The sequence below is a fragment of the Peromyscus leucopus genome, chromosome 7 (assembly GCF_004664715.2).
Source record: "Peromyscus leucopus breed LL Stock chromosome 7, UCI_PerLeu_2.1, whole genome shotgun sequence".
Classification (NCBI taxonomy): Eukaryota; Metazoa; Chordata; class Mammalia; order Rodentia; family Cricetidae; genus Peromyscus; species Peromyscus leucopus.
Genome location: NC_051069.1, coordinates 50,265,436 through 50,278,141, shown reverse-complemented (window position 1 = coordinate 50,278,141; position 12,706 = coordinate 50,265,436). Strand labels below are relative to the sequence as shown.

The following is a 12,706-nucleotide window of genomic DNA, read 5'->3' as shown; positions in this document are numbered from 1 at the left end:
TTTATACATAAAAAGACCCTAAAAACTCTACCAGGAAACTTCTACAGCTGATAAACACTTGTACCTGGATACAAATTAATGCGCACACACACACACAAATACAAATGACAAACAGACTGAGAAAGGAATCAGGGAAACTACTGTGTGTGTGTGTGTGTGTGTGTGTGTGTGTGTGTGTATCCCAGGATATATAAATATGATATCTGTATATACATATATATCCCAAGCTATCTATATGCTGTGTGTGCATATGGTATGTATGTGTGTATACACAAAAATCAGGATAGCTAAGCCAATCCTGAAGAATAATAAAGGCTGATGGAGCTATCATCATCCCCAATCTTGAATTGTACTTCAGAACTATACTAATAAAAACAGCATGGTATTGGCATAAAAACAGATACATTGATCAATGGAATACAATTGAATACAATATAAGTCCATACATACTTATGGACACTTGATTTTTTACAAAGAAGCTAGAAATAGACACTGGAAAAAAGACAGTATCTTCAACAAATGATGCTGGTTAGCTGTATATAGAAGAATGCAAACAGATCCATATTTATCACCCTGCACAAAACTCATCTCCAAATGGATCAAGGATCTCAACATAAGGTCAAATACACTGAACCTGATAGAAAAGAAGGTGGGGAATAGGCTTGAACGCATTGGCACAGGGGACAACTTTCTGAACAGGACACCATTAGCACAGGCGCTAAGATCAATGGTTAATAAGTGGACCTCATGAAACTGAAAAGCTTCTGTAAGACAAAGACACTGTCAATAGGACAGACTCACAGTGCACAGAAGGGGAAGCCTTTACCAACTACACATCTGATAGAAGGCTGATAGCTAAATTATATAAAGAGCTTAAAACTTTACATCAAGAAAATAACCCCAATTAAAAATGGGGTAAAGAACTAAGCAGAGTTCTTTAAAAATGCAACACAAATGCCTGAGAAACATTTAAAGAAATGTTCAACTGTTGTTTTTGCTCTTTTGGGGGGCCCACCACCCACCTCCCAAATAGATCGCACACCGAGACTTATTCTTAATTATAAATGCTTGACCTTAGCTTGACTTGTTTCTAGCCAGGTTTCATTAAATTATCCCATCTACCTTTTGCCTCTGGGCTTTTCCCATTTTCTTATTTCTATAACTCTTACTCTGTGGCTTGCTGTGAACCTGGGTGGCTGGCCCCTAGAGTCCTCTTTCTTCTCTGGCTCTTCTTTCCTTTTCTCCTAGATTTCTCCTTCTATTTATTCTCTCTGCCTGCCAGCCCTGCCTATTTCTCTCTCCTGCCTCGCCATTGGCCATGCAGTTCCTTATTAGACCATCAAGTGTTTTAGACAGGCAAAGTAACACAGCTTCACAGAATTAAACAAATACAACATAAACAAAAGTAACACACCTTAAAACAATCTACAACATTCAACATCCTTAGTTATCAGGAAACTGCAAATGAAAGCAATTTTGAGATTTCATCTTACACCAGTCAGAATGGCCAAGAACAATTAAAAAAAAAATGACAGACCGGGCGGTGGTGGCGCACGCCTTTAATCCCAGCACTCGGGAAGCAGAGCCAGGCGATCTCTGCGAGTCGAGCAGCCTGGCTACAAGTGAGTCAGAAAGCGCAAAACTACACAGAGGAAACCCTGTCTCGGAAAAAAAATAAATAAATAAATAAAAAATAAAAAAAGATTTCGCCGGGCGGTGGTGGCGCATGCCTTTAATCCCAGCACTCGGGAAGCAGGTGGATCTCTGTGAGTTCGAGGCCAGCCTGGGCTACCAAGTGAGTTCCAGGAAAGGCACAAAGCTACACAGAGAAACCCTGTCTCGAAAAACCAAAACAAACAAACAAAAAAATGACAACTTATGCTGGTGAGGATGTGGGGAAAAGGAAACACTCATTCTTTGCTAGTGAGAGTGCAAACTTGTGCATTGACTATGGAAATCAGTGTGGTGGTTCCTCCGGAATCTGGAAGAAGGGAATTGATCTATCTCAAGATCCAGCGATACCCCTCTTGGGCCTATACCAAAGGGACTCTACATCCTACAACAAAGACACTTGCTCATCCAGGTTCATTGCTGCTCTACTCACAATAGCCAGGAATGAAAACAGCTTAGATGTCTGTCAACAGATGAATGGATAATGAAAATGTGGTATATTTATACAGTGGCATATTACTCAGCTGATTAAAAAATGAAATAATGAAATTCACAGAAAAATGATGGAAGTTAATAAGGTGAAATAACCCAGACCCAAAAAGATAACTGTGGTATATATTCCCTTGTAGATGAGTGCTAGCTTTTAAGCCTTCTTTAGGCATGCTACCACTGTATAGCCATAGAGGTTAGGTACAGAGTAAGGGACTTGGGGTGGGGAGATGTGCCAAGGAAGGGGAAATAGAATATACAGTTATGGAGAGACTGGAACGGGAGGATTAAATGGGGCAGGGTGAAGGTGGTATGGGTGTGAGTACAGGGAGGGGCGACCAACACTAAGGGCCATTTGAGGGGTCACACGGAACCCTACTACAATAGAAGTTTCTTAAAATATAAACACATGAAAGAAATCCAAATGGAGTCACCAAATAACAGAGGAGAGGAAGCTCCAATCAGACATCTCTTGCCACCAAGTGAATCCTCCAGTGTCAGAAATCAGTCACATCTATTTGAGTTGTTGGCCAAAGACGCCCCATAGAAACTCGGGCTATTGCCAGGGCTGCTCTTCAAAAACTATTGGGAAGGCCTTGAAGACAACACATATCTCATTGAACATGGAGATATGTGAGCTGGTGCCTACCTAGAGCCTTCACCCTACTGACTAGAGTTCATGGTACTGGAGGTTCTCTTCATGCTACCAGAAGAGAAGGGTGAACACCAATCCAGCTACAAACCCTTCCATCTACACTGATGACTGCAACATTTGCTGGTGTAACCATAGCACAAGAATTGTGGGAGTAAAAACCACTTTCTGATTGGATTTAAGGCCAATTCCATGAGATGGAGCCCGTGCTTGTCATTGCTCGGGTGGCCTAGAACTCGAGACTAGACAGGCCATGGGCCTAGGGGAAAACCAAACACTACTGTTCTGCTAAAGGAATGTCACAATGAAAGGACTCCTAACTACATCCTTCTGGACCCGTAGATCACTCAGTCTTGTTCAGCCATCACCAGAGACTTCCTCCTGCAAAAATGGGAACAAACACAGAGACCCACACTGGACAGCGTGCAGAGAGGGAGGGACCGTGGAACACTCCGTCCTAAATAGGATGTCTCCATCAAGTCCCTCCCCTCGAGGATTAGGAAACTATGAAAGAGGCGGCAGAAAGAGTGTAAGAGCCAGAGGGGATGGAGAACACCAAGGAAACAAGGTCTCCTAGACACAGCAGGGCTGACACACGTGTGAACTCACAGACTGGCCGCACGCACACACGGGGCCTGCACAGGTTGGAGCCAGATGGGTCCCAGCACTGAGAGGGCAGTGGACACGAGAGCCCCACTCTAACCCAGAAGCTGGTTTTCTCCAGTGGAGTCTTCCTGAGTACACAAACCACAATTAACCCCATGCCCAGCAGTAGATGACCGACACAAAATGAATTCAGTGGAATTTTTAGACTGTTCTTTGCCTCATATTGATTTGTCTGGGCATTTTTTACCTTCCTGGCCTTTTGTTTATATATTATGGTTTCTGATTTTATGTTTTAATGGTTTGTGTGTGTTGCTCCTGATTTTTCTTTTTTTTTTTTTTTTTTTTTTTTTTTTTTGTCTTGTTTTTGTTTGTTTGCCTGTTTTCTAAAGAGAGAAAGAACGAAATCATGGAGCTGGATGATGAGAGGTGGAGAGGGTCTGGGAGGAAACGAGAGAAGGGACACCACGGTCGGAATACATTGTATGAAAAAATTTTCAATAAAAAGATAAACCTTTAAATGAGGCAGTCCCCCACTGGGTCTCAGTTTCCCTGTCCATGAATAGGAACAACAGCGCCAGCTAGCTTTTGTGAAGACCAGTGCAGTGAGGCTTGTGCCCTGTCTGGGACATCTGAGGCCAGTGGCCCCTCAATAGCTGCCCACCAGCGGGCACTTCTCGTTTCTCTCTCCACCTCAGGCTGGAATGTCTGCTCCCTTCCTCTGGGAAGCAGACAGATCAGCACAGAAGTATCTGGAACGGTGGCCTCTGACAGGCGCCTGTGCAAACCTCTGAAGGATTGTTTACAGTGGAATCTCCAGACTTCCCAGAGACGGAGGTCGGTCGGCAGCTGGGACACGGATCCTTCAGAGGCCAGAGCCCGGCAGCAGCCATCTCCTGCACGCGGACCTGGTGAGGTCCTGTGTGCACACTGCCAGGGCTGCCTTCATTCAGTTCGAATTCACTCAGATACCCTGCATTGGTGGGGACAGTGGGGAACCGATGATCCCTGTCAGAATAAAAAGGATTCAAACAATCTTTAAAAGGAGAGAAGAATATGACTTGTATTTGTGTATTTGAGCACAGAGACCGTGTATTCGTTAAGAACTGAGAAAAAACTCATGAGAGTGGGAAGGGTCCCGGGGAACCTGTTTGCTTTTAGTGTGTTTTGATTCACTGTCTGCCTGAGTGAGTGTGGCAGCACGACACACTTGAGGAGTCTCCCTATTCCACCACATGGGTCCTGGGGGTCCGGTTCAGGCAGACAAGCCTTGACCTCAGGAACCACCGATTTCTTTCTCTTTATATTTATCTGTTTGCCTACTTATGTATTTATTTTTTGGAGCTGAGGACCGAACCCAGGACCTTGCACTTGCTAGGCAAGTGCTCTACCACTGAGCTAAATCCCCAACCCCCTTTCTATTTTTTCTTAAGAGAAAAAAGGAACTCATACCACTGTGACCCCTCACCACAGTGACCCCTCACCACAGTGACCCCTCACCACTGTGACCCCTCACCACAGTGACCCCTCACCACAGTGACCCCTCACCACAGTGACCCCTCACCAGTGACTGTCACCACGGGGTATCAGGGTGTGTCACGGGTGGACTCCCGGTTTTCAGACCCTCACCCATCCCCAGGGTCTCTCTGCCTTTGCTCTCTGGATATCTGAGCTCTTAGCTGTTCCTGCCTGCAGGCCTTTGCTCCGCCCAGGTAGCAGCTTGCTCTGGGGTTCCTTTGTCACGGCAATGAAGAGTCACTGACACAGAAGGGAGTGGGGGAGTCTGGCCATGTCGGCTCTGGTTTTGTCTGATGTTTTGAGTGCTGTGGAAGACTTTGGGGATTTGGAGTGGGAAAAGCAGTTGAGCAGCGAACGCTGCAAGGACCTCTGACTGGAGCATCCTAGCAGGGGCCGGGAGCCGTGGACCGTGCAGGCCCGTGCAGCCGGCTCCACAGGAGCAGCACTAGCAATGAGACTAGTGACCATCATGTTGGCAAAAATGTGGCTGCGTTATACCCTGGTCCTAAGAACTTGCTTGAAGCGAAGTTGAAAATAATGGACTAATTTCTGTGATGGAAGGGCCTTCAGGATGGCCTCATCTTGATTCCATCACAGGCTATTAGGAATCCCTCTTATTCAGGTCTATGAGGAAGAGCCAAGGGGCAGAAAGGCTGTAAATGTGTAGTTTGGGGGAAAAGTACCGCAGCCAGGGTTTGTGCTGAAAGAGAGCAGGAGATCCAGGTGAGGGGTCTGCTCCGCCGTACAGTCAGGGAAGGAGCCCCTCAGGACAAGACCCCAGCCAGCTAAACTCCCCACTTGTGAAGGGCAAAGGCCTGAGGAATTTCTGCTCCTAAAAAGCAAAAACAAAGGAAAGCTTCTGCAAATGAGATTCAAGAGTCCAGGCTTCGCCCAAGCAGGCAGCTTACGGGTTTCAGTCACACAGCTCATGGCTGTAGAGTTGAGAAGGATACGACCCCTGACCCTCCAGTAAAGGGTCGTGGAATCTTCCTGAGTAATTACAGAGAACTGCTGAGGCCAGGCAATGTGTGGCAGGGAAGTTCCCACATGCCTGGCTTGAGGCCAGCCTAGGGCTGCCCCAGACCCCGTCTGAAAAACCAGCAAGCACAGGAAACGATGTTCACTCAAGGAGTCATTAGGGAACTAGAGATAAAAACCACAAGAGTCCACTTCCACAGTAAAAACAAAACAGACCAGACGCTGGTCATCAGGTGGTAATGGGAAACTACACAGTTGCCACCAGTGGGAAGTGTGACAGGCTCCCCAGGAATTCCTCTAAAAGTTACAACAGATTTACCGTAACTTAGAGTTTACACTCCTGGGTAAAACTGAAAGCCGCTACTAAAATAACCACAGGCACAGTTCCTACCACTGTGTCACAGCGTGAAGGGAAGAATCACGGGCCTGGAGAGGCTCAGAACTTAACTGCGTGTTCTTGCAGAGGTCCTGGGGACCATTCTCAGCACCTACATGGCAGTTCACAACTGGAGTCCCAGAATGTCCAGCGCCCTCTTCTTCTGAATCCTCGGGCACCACACACGGGTGGTCATACATGCACGCAAGCAAACGACCATTACACATGAAATAACAAAACACAAAATAAATAGGATGGGGCACGATAGCACTCAAACAAAATCCCAGCACTTGGGAGACAGGCAGGCAGATCTCTGAGAGTGAGGCCAGCCTGATCTACAAGGTGAGGCCTTGTCTCAAGAAACCAGAAAGAGGGCTGAAGAGATGGCTCAGAGGTTAAGAGCATCAACTGCTTTTCCAGAGGTCCTGAGTTCCATTCCCAGCACCCACATGATGGCTAACAACCATCTGTAATGAGATGTATACATAATAAATATATATCTTCTGTATACATAATAAATAAATAAATAAATAAATAAATAAATAAATAGATAAATAAATAAATAAATCTTTAAAAAAGAAAGAAAGAAAAAGAGAAACCAGAAAGCACCAGGTGGTGGCGGCACACACCTTTAATCCCAGCACTTGGGAGGCAAAGCCAGGCTGATCTCTGTGAGTTCAAGGCCAGCCTAGGCTACAGAGTGAGTTCCAAGACATGCTCCAAAGCTACACAGAGAAACCCTGTCTTGAAAAACAAAAAACAAAAAACAAAAAAGAAAGAAAAAAAAAAGAAAAGAAAAAGAAGGAGAGTCTCAGCTTAAATTGTACAAGAAATAAAGCTATCCACCTGACCTAGGAGACTGGTGTTTTTTCCATAAGGGTGTTACCTTAGTTCAGGAAATCGTTTGGCCTTGGGTGCTTAATGGGTATTTTAGATAAATACACTGTTAAGAGTTCTTGGGAGCCGGCGGTGGTGGGCACGCTTTAATCAGCACTCGGGAGGCAGAGGCAGCGATCTCTGTGAGTTCGAGCCAGCCTGGACTACAAGTGAGTCCAGAAAGCGCAAAGCTACACAGAGAAACCTGTCTCGAAAAAAAAAAAAAAAAAAAAAAAAAAAGAGTTCTTGGAAGCACACATAACATATATGAAAATCATGTAGGAACCAGCTAATATATATACAAAAGCTAAAATATCGCCAAGACTTCTTAAGCCATGGCTTGACCTTTGGAAAAGTCCTTGACTGTTCCAAGTAGTAGCTTTTGTGATAGTAGCTGGATTCCATTATATTTTTCTGCGGCTGGTAGCATGTGGCCCCAAGTCTGATGTCAGAGGGCTCAGATGGCCCTGCCCTTCCAGCTCCAATGCCTGCAACATAACACCTCTGTCCTGGGCTGGTTCCGTGCCCTGTGTGCGGCTCTCCTTGGTAACACAACATTCAGGCTTCACTTTCACAGCCATACGCAATGGCCTCTCAAGGCCTCTTGCTCACTCAGGGTCCCAATACCTCCTGCCTCTGCTTTTCAAGTGTTGGGATTACAAGCACTCAGCATGATAATATTCACCTCTTTCTCCTTTTTGTATATATGCTTTAGAGAAACATTTATTCACATTTTTTTTGTATATTTCAAACTTGGATTTTTTTTTTTTTTTTTGGTTTTTCGAGACAGGGTTTCTCTGCACAGCTTTGCGCCTTTCTGGAGCTCATTGGTAGCCAGGCTGCTCGAACTCAGAGATCGCTGCTCTGCTCCGAGTGTTGAGATTAAAGGCGTGCGCCACCACCGCCCGGCAAACTTGGATTGTTTTTGTTGTTGATGCTTAAATGCTCTTTATATATTGTGTCCCTTTTCTTTTCTTTTCTTTCTTTTTTTCTCCTGGGTGCCAGGTAGGGGTGTTGAGACAGGGTTTCTCTGTGTAGCCCTGGTTGTCCTGGAACTCACTCTGTAGACCAGGCTGGCCTCGAACTCACAGAGATCCGCCTGGCTCTGCCTCCTGAGTGCTGGGATTAAAGGCGTGCGCCACCCCTTGCTTTTCATGTCGCTGTGGTCCAATGCCTAGCAGAAGCAGTTTGAGGAGGATGTATATTCTGTGGCTCACAGTCCAGGGTTCAGTGCATCCCAGCAGAGAAGGCTTGGTGGCATGGGCCTGAGGATCACAGTCACAGTCAGAAAGAGAGAGTGAAACCTGGCCCTCAGCTTCCCTTTCTTGGGTTAGTGCTGCACACAGTTTACCAAAGCTGGCAAGTCCCTTACCAGTGTGCCCAGGTTTCTTCCAGGTGGTTCCACATCCTGTCAGGTGATGATATACTAATATTCTGCTTTGCTTTGTGTTATATTTCACCGTGGCTCACATGTGGTGTGAGAGGAGAGTTCTTGGTCGGCCCTTTTCTGCCACCTTGTGGTGTCCAGGGATCAAACTCTGCTTGTCAGCCCTCTTCTGACCTGCATGAGCAGCGGACGGACATGCACATAGTGCAGGACACACATACAGTCAAAACACTTGTCCACAGGAGATAAATCTCAAGTTGTTTTTAAGATTTGCTCTCATTTTATGCCTGTGCATGTATGTTTGAAACACCGTTCAAGTGACCCTCAGGGCAAGGTGCAGCCTGTTTGCTCTTTTTTTTTTTTAAACATTTTTTTAATTATTTACTTTTATTTCATGTGCATTGGTGTTTTGCCTGCATACATGTCTGTATGAGGGTGTCAGATCCCCTGGAACTGGAGTTACAGACAGTAGTGAGCTGCCATGGGGTGCTGGGAATTGAATCAAGGTCCTCTGGAAGAGCAGCCAGTGCTCTTAACCACTGAGCCATCTCTCCAGCCCCGTTGGCTCTTTTTCAAGACAGGGTCTCATGTAGTTCAGACTGCTCTCCAACTCACTAAGTAGCCAACCAAGCATGTCCTTGAACTCCTGATCACCTGGCCTCTGCCTCCCAAGTGCTGGCATGATGTGTGGGTACCCCATGCTGATTTTATTCATGCTGGGGATGGACCCAGGGCTTCATACATGCTGGGCAAGCACTCCACTCACTGAAGTGCCTCAGAAGCCACCCCACCCTACCTCACCCCAAACCCTGCCCCCTTTTTTGAGACAGGGTTTCACTATGTAGCTGACCTGGAATTTTTTGTGTAGACCAGGCTGGCCTTGAACTCACAGAGATCTGCCTCTGCCTCTCCAGTGCAGGATTATGTGAGTATACCACCATGACCTCCTAAAGTGGGCTCTTCCCTGCTTTGGACAAAAGTTCTCTGTAACCTCAGAGTCTGTGACTGAACCACTTAGAGGATAGAGTCCTGTCAGGGGCTCAACCCTCATCTTCTAGAGAGCTTGCCTAGCTTCCCTGGGCTCCTTGCTTTGCTGAATTCTCCCACTATCCCTTGTAACTTTTTGTTTGCTGAAGCCGGGTTTCATGTAGTCCAGAACTACATGAACTCACGATCTAGAGCAGAGCTTCTCAACCTGTGGGTCAAGACCCCTTGAAGGTTGAATGAGTCTTTCACAGGGCTTGCATATCAGATATTCTACATATCAGAACTACATTACAGTTCATAACAGTAGCCAAACCACAGTTCTGAGGTAGCAACAAAAATAATTTTATTGTTGGGGGTCACTACAACATGAGGAACTGTAAAGGGGTGCAGTGTTAGGAAGGTTGAGAACCACTGACCTAGAGGCTGGCCTTGAACTCCTGAAACTCGTGCCTTTACTTCCTGAGTGCTGAGATGATGGGCCTGCTGGTTAGTCTGATGTCAACTTGACACAAGCTAGTCACTCTGGAAGAGGGGACCTCGATAAGAAAATACCCAAACTGGACTGGCCTACGGGCAAGCCTGTGGTACATTTTCCTGACGATTGGTGGGGGACAGTGTCACCCCTGGGACTGTGGTCCTGGGTGCTATAAGAAGGCAGACTGGACAAGCCATGAGGAGCAAGCCAGTGAGCAGCATCCTCCATGGCCTCTGCAGCAGCTCCTTCTCCAGTTCCTGGCCTGACTTGTTTGACATTTGACTGTGATGTGAGAGTGGATGTGAGACAAACCCTTTCATCTCACACAGCATGAGAACCTAACAAAGACAGAAATCGGTACCAGGAGTAGGGTGTTGCTGGGAGAAACCTGACCGTGTGTTTTGGGGAGGCTTGTGGTGATATCTGAGGTTTGGCTGGAGAAGCTGTGGAGTGGTAGGAGCTCCGTGGACTGCTCTGTGGGATCCTGGGAGACGGAAGTGTTGATGGCAGTGCAGAGGACGGAGGTCTGGCTTGTGATGCTCCAGAGGGAGTGGGAGAGTCCCTTAAAGACTCTACATTGACCATTCACGGGTTTGAATTAAGAATCTACTGGGCGGTGGTGGTGCACACCTTTAGTCCCAGCACTCAGGAGGCAGAGCCAGGTGGATCTCTGAGTTTGAGGCCAGCCTGGTCTACAGAGTGATTTCCGGGACAGCCAGGGCTACAGACAGAGCAACTGTCTTAGTTAGGGTTTCTTTCTTCTTCTTTTTTTAATTTTTAATTTTATTTTGGTTTTTCTGTATGACCCTGGCTGTCCTGGAACTCACTCTGTAGACCAGGCTGGCATCAAACAGAGATCCACCTGCCTCTGCCTCCTGATGCTGGGATTAAAGGTGTGCGTCTTTATGCCTGGTAAGTCGGTGTTTTGTTTTGTTTTGAGATAGAATCTCGGCTGTATAGCCAGAGATACACAGAGAACCCTGTCTCAGAAATAAAATAAAATGAGAGGGAGAGAGAGATAGAGGGTCTCTCTTGTCTTGGTCAGCATGTAGCCCATGCTTCTCGAGTCTGGGAGGTACTTCTTTTTCAGATGTATTTGTTTTATGAGTGTTTTGCCTGCATGTACAACCTGTGTGTAGTGCCCAAGAATCCAGAAGAGGGCACTGGATCTCCTGGAACCAGAGTTGTTCCTGGTTATGAGCAGCCACGTGGGTGCTGGGAATCAACCCTAGGTCCTTTGGAGGAACGGCTAGTGTCCCTAACCACAGGATCTCTCCAGCCCAGGACAGGCTTCTTGTTCCTTGTGACTGTATTAGTTACTTCGCTGTGGCTGTAATAACCACCACCATCAAGACAACTCACAGAAGGAGGGGTTTATTTGAGCTTATGGTTCCAGAGGTAGACTCCATGACAGAGTGGAGGCAGCTCATGTAGCCGCTGAACCACAAACAGGAACCAAGAGCAAAATGGGAACGCAGGCGTCTGAACTCTCAGAGCTCCCCACCAGCAGCACACTTCCTTCAGCAAGGCCTGCTTCCTGAACCTCCCAAATAATGCCATAGTCTGTGGAGACAGGCTTCCTTAAAACACCACAGTGATCAAAAGCTGCCCCCTAGTGTAGACTTTAAGGCACATTGTAGGATTGAATGGGAAACTAAATAAAAATGTATCATTAACTTAGAAGTGTATTGATTTAACAGGAATTTTCTCCATCTGTTGTTCCTTCAAACAGCTGGGGAAGCCTTGAGGCCTTTATCCAAAACTGCAAACCACGGGGCATGGGGCTCCTGAAAGCTAGAGCAGCACTCTCCCGGGGAGCCTTGCCCCAGCCCTCACTGGGGATTCTAGGCAAGCATTCTTAGGCCCCTTGATGAAACCAGGGCATTTGCTGTGGTTCCTTGATCTAATTAATATCCCTGCTCTCACCCTCTCCAGCAGCTGAGACATCACAGTACTCAGTCAGATCTTGCCTGAGGACACGCAGGCTCACCCCTCGATGCCACCACATCATTTGGTTTTGCCACCGGTCGGTGTGTCATGGGTGGAGGCTTCCTCTTAGCCCACGGACACTACCGAGGTTCTTGAGGTTGGAGGGAGGAAGCGTTTTCCCTGCAGTGTACAGAACTGTAGCCGGAGCGGCTACGAGCAGTGGCAGAGTGACTGGCTGTGTGTTTGGGGAAGGGGTGGGGACAGGAGAGAATCACTTTTGGTGCCCAAGCGTGTGTGCAACTTCCTGCCGCTGAGGAAACAGTACAAACCAACCCTCGCTTCTCCTTTCTCCACTGTGGTCGCAGGGCTGGCAGGGAGCCCCAGATCCTCGTGGCCTCAGCCAGCTTTCCCAGCCCTACATGGGAGGAGAGATGCCCTGGACCATTCTGCTGTTTGCATCTGGTGAGTCTCAAGCTTGCCCTTGGGGAAGCACCCAGCTGCCCCTCCCCTGTCCACCAGGCTGCCCTCTGGGGCAGAAAGCACAGTGCGGCTGCTCTCTGCAGTTGTTAGATGAGTCGGATCCCCACAGAGGCAGCCTGGGAAACGCCAGCCTGAGCTTTCTCATCCCCTTGAGCCAAGTTTTCTAGAAATATTACCCCAGTAGCAGTGCTACTGTCCGTGACTCAGCCCCCTTGGCCGCCAGGACTGTGGCACTCAGAGAAAGGGACTCGGAAACTTGTGATGTCAGGAGAGGTTAGCTCAGAA

The 12,706-nt window shown here is 47.2% G+C and overlaps 1 protein-coding gene across 7 annotated transcripts in view; it reads left to right on the top strand.

Moving 5' to 3' along the window:
• C7H19orf38 (chromosome 7 C19orf38 homolog) overlaps positions 1–12,706 on the top strand; it is a 37,011-nt gene that overhangs the window by 4,679 nt on the left and 19,626 nt on the right. For all 7 annotated transcript variants that reach the window (XR_005091994.1, XR_005091992.1, XR_005091993.1 and 4 more), the window contains exon 2: positions 12,307–12,403. Coding sequence is in view for 4 of the 7 variants with exons in the window: in XM_037207706.1 (XP_037063601.1) it covers positions 12,361–12,403 (43 nt within the window). In the remaining 3 variants the exon portion in view is untranslated. The remainder of the gene's footprint in view (positions 1–12,306; positions 12,404–12,706) is intronic.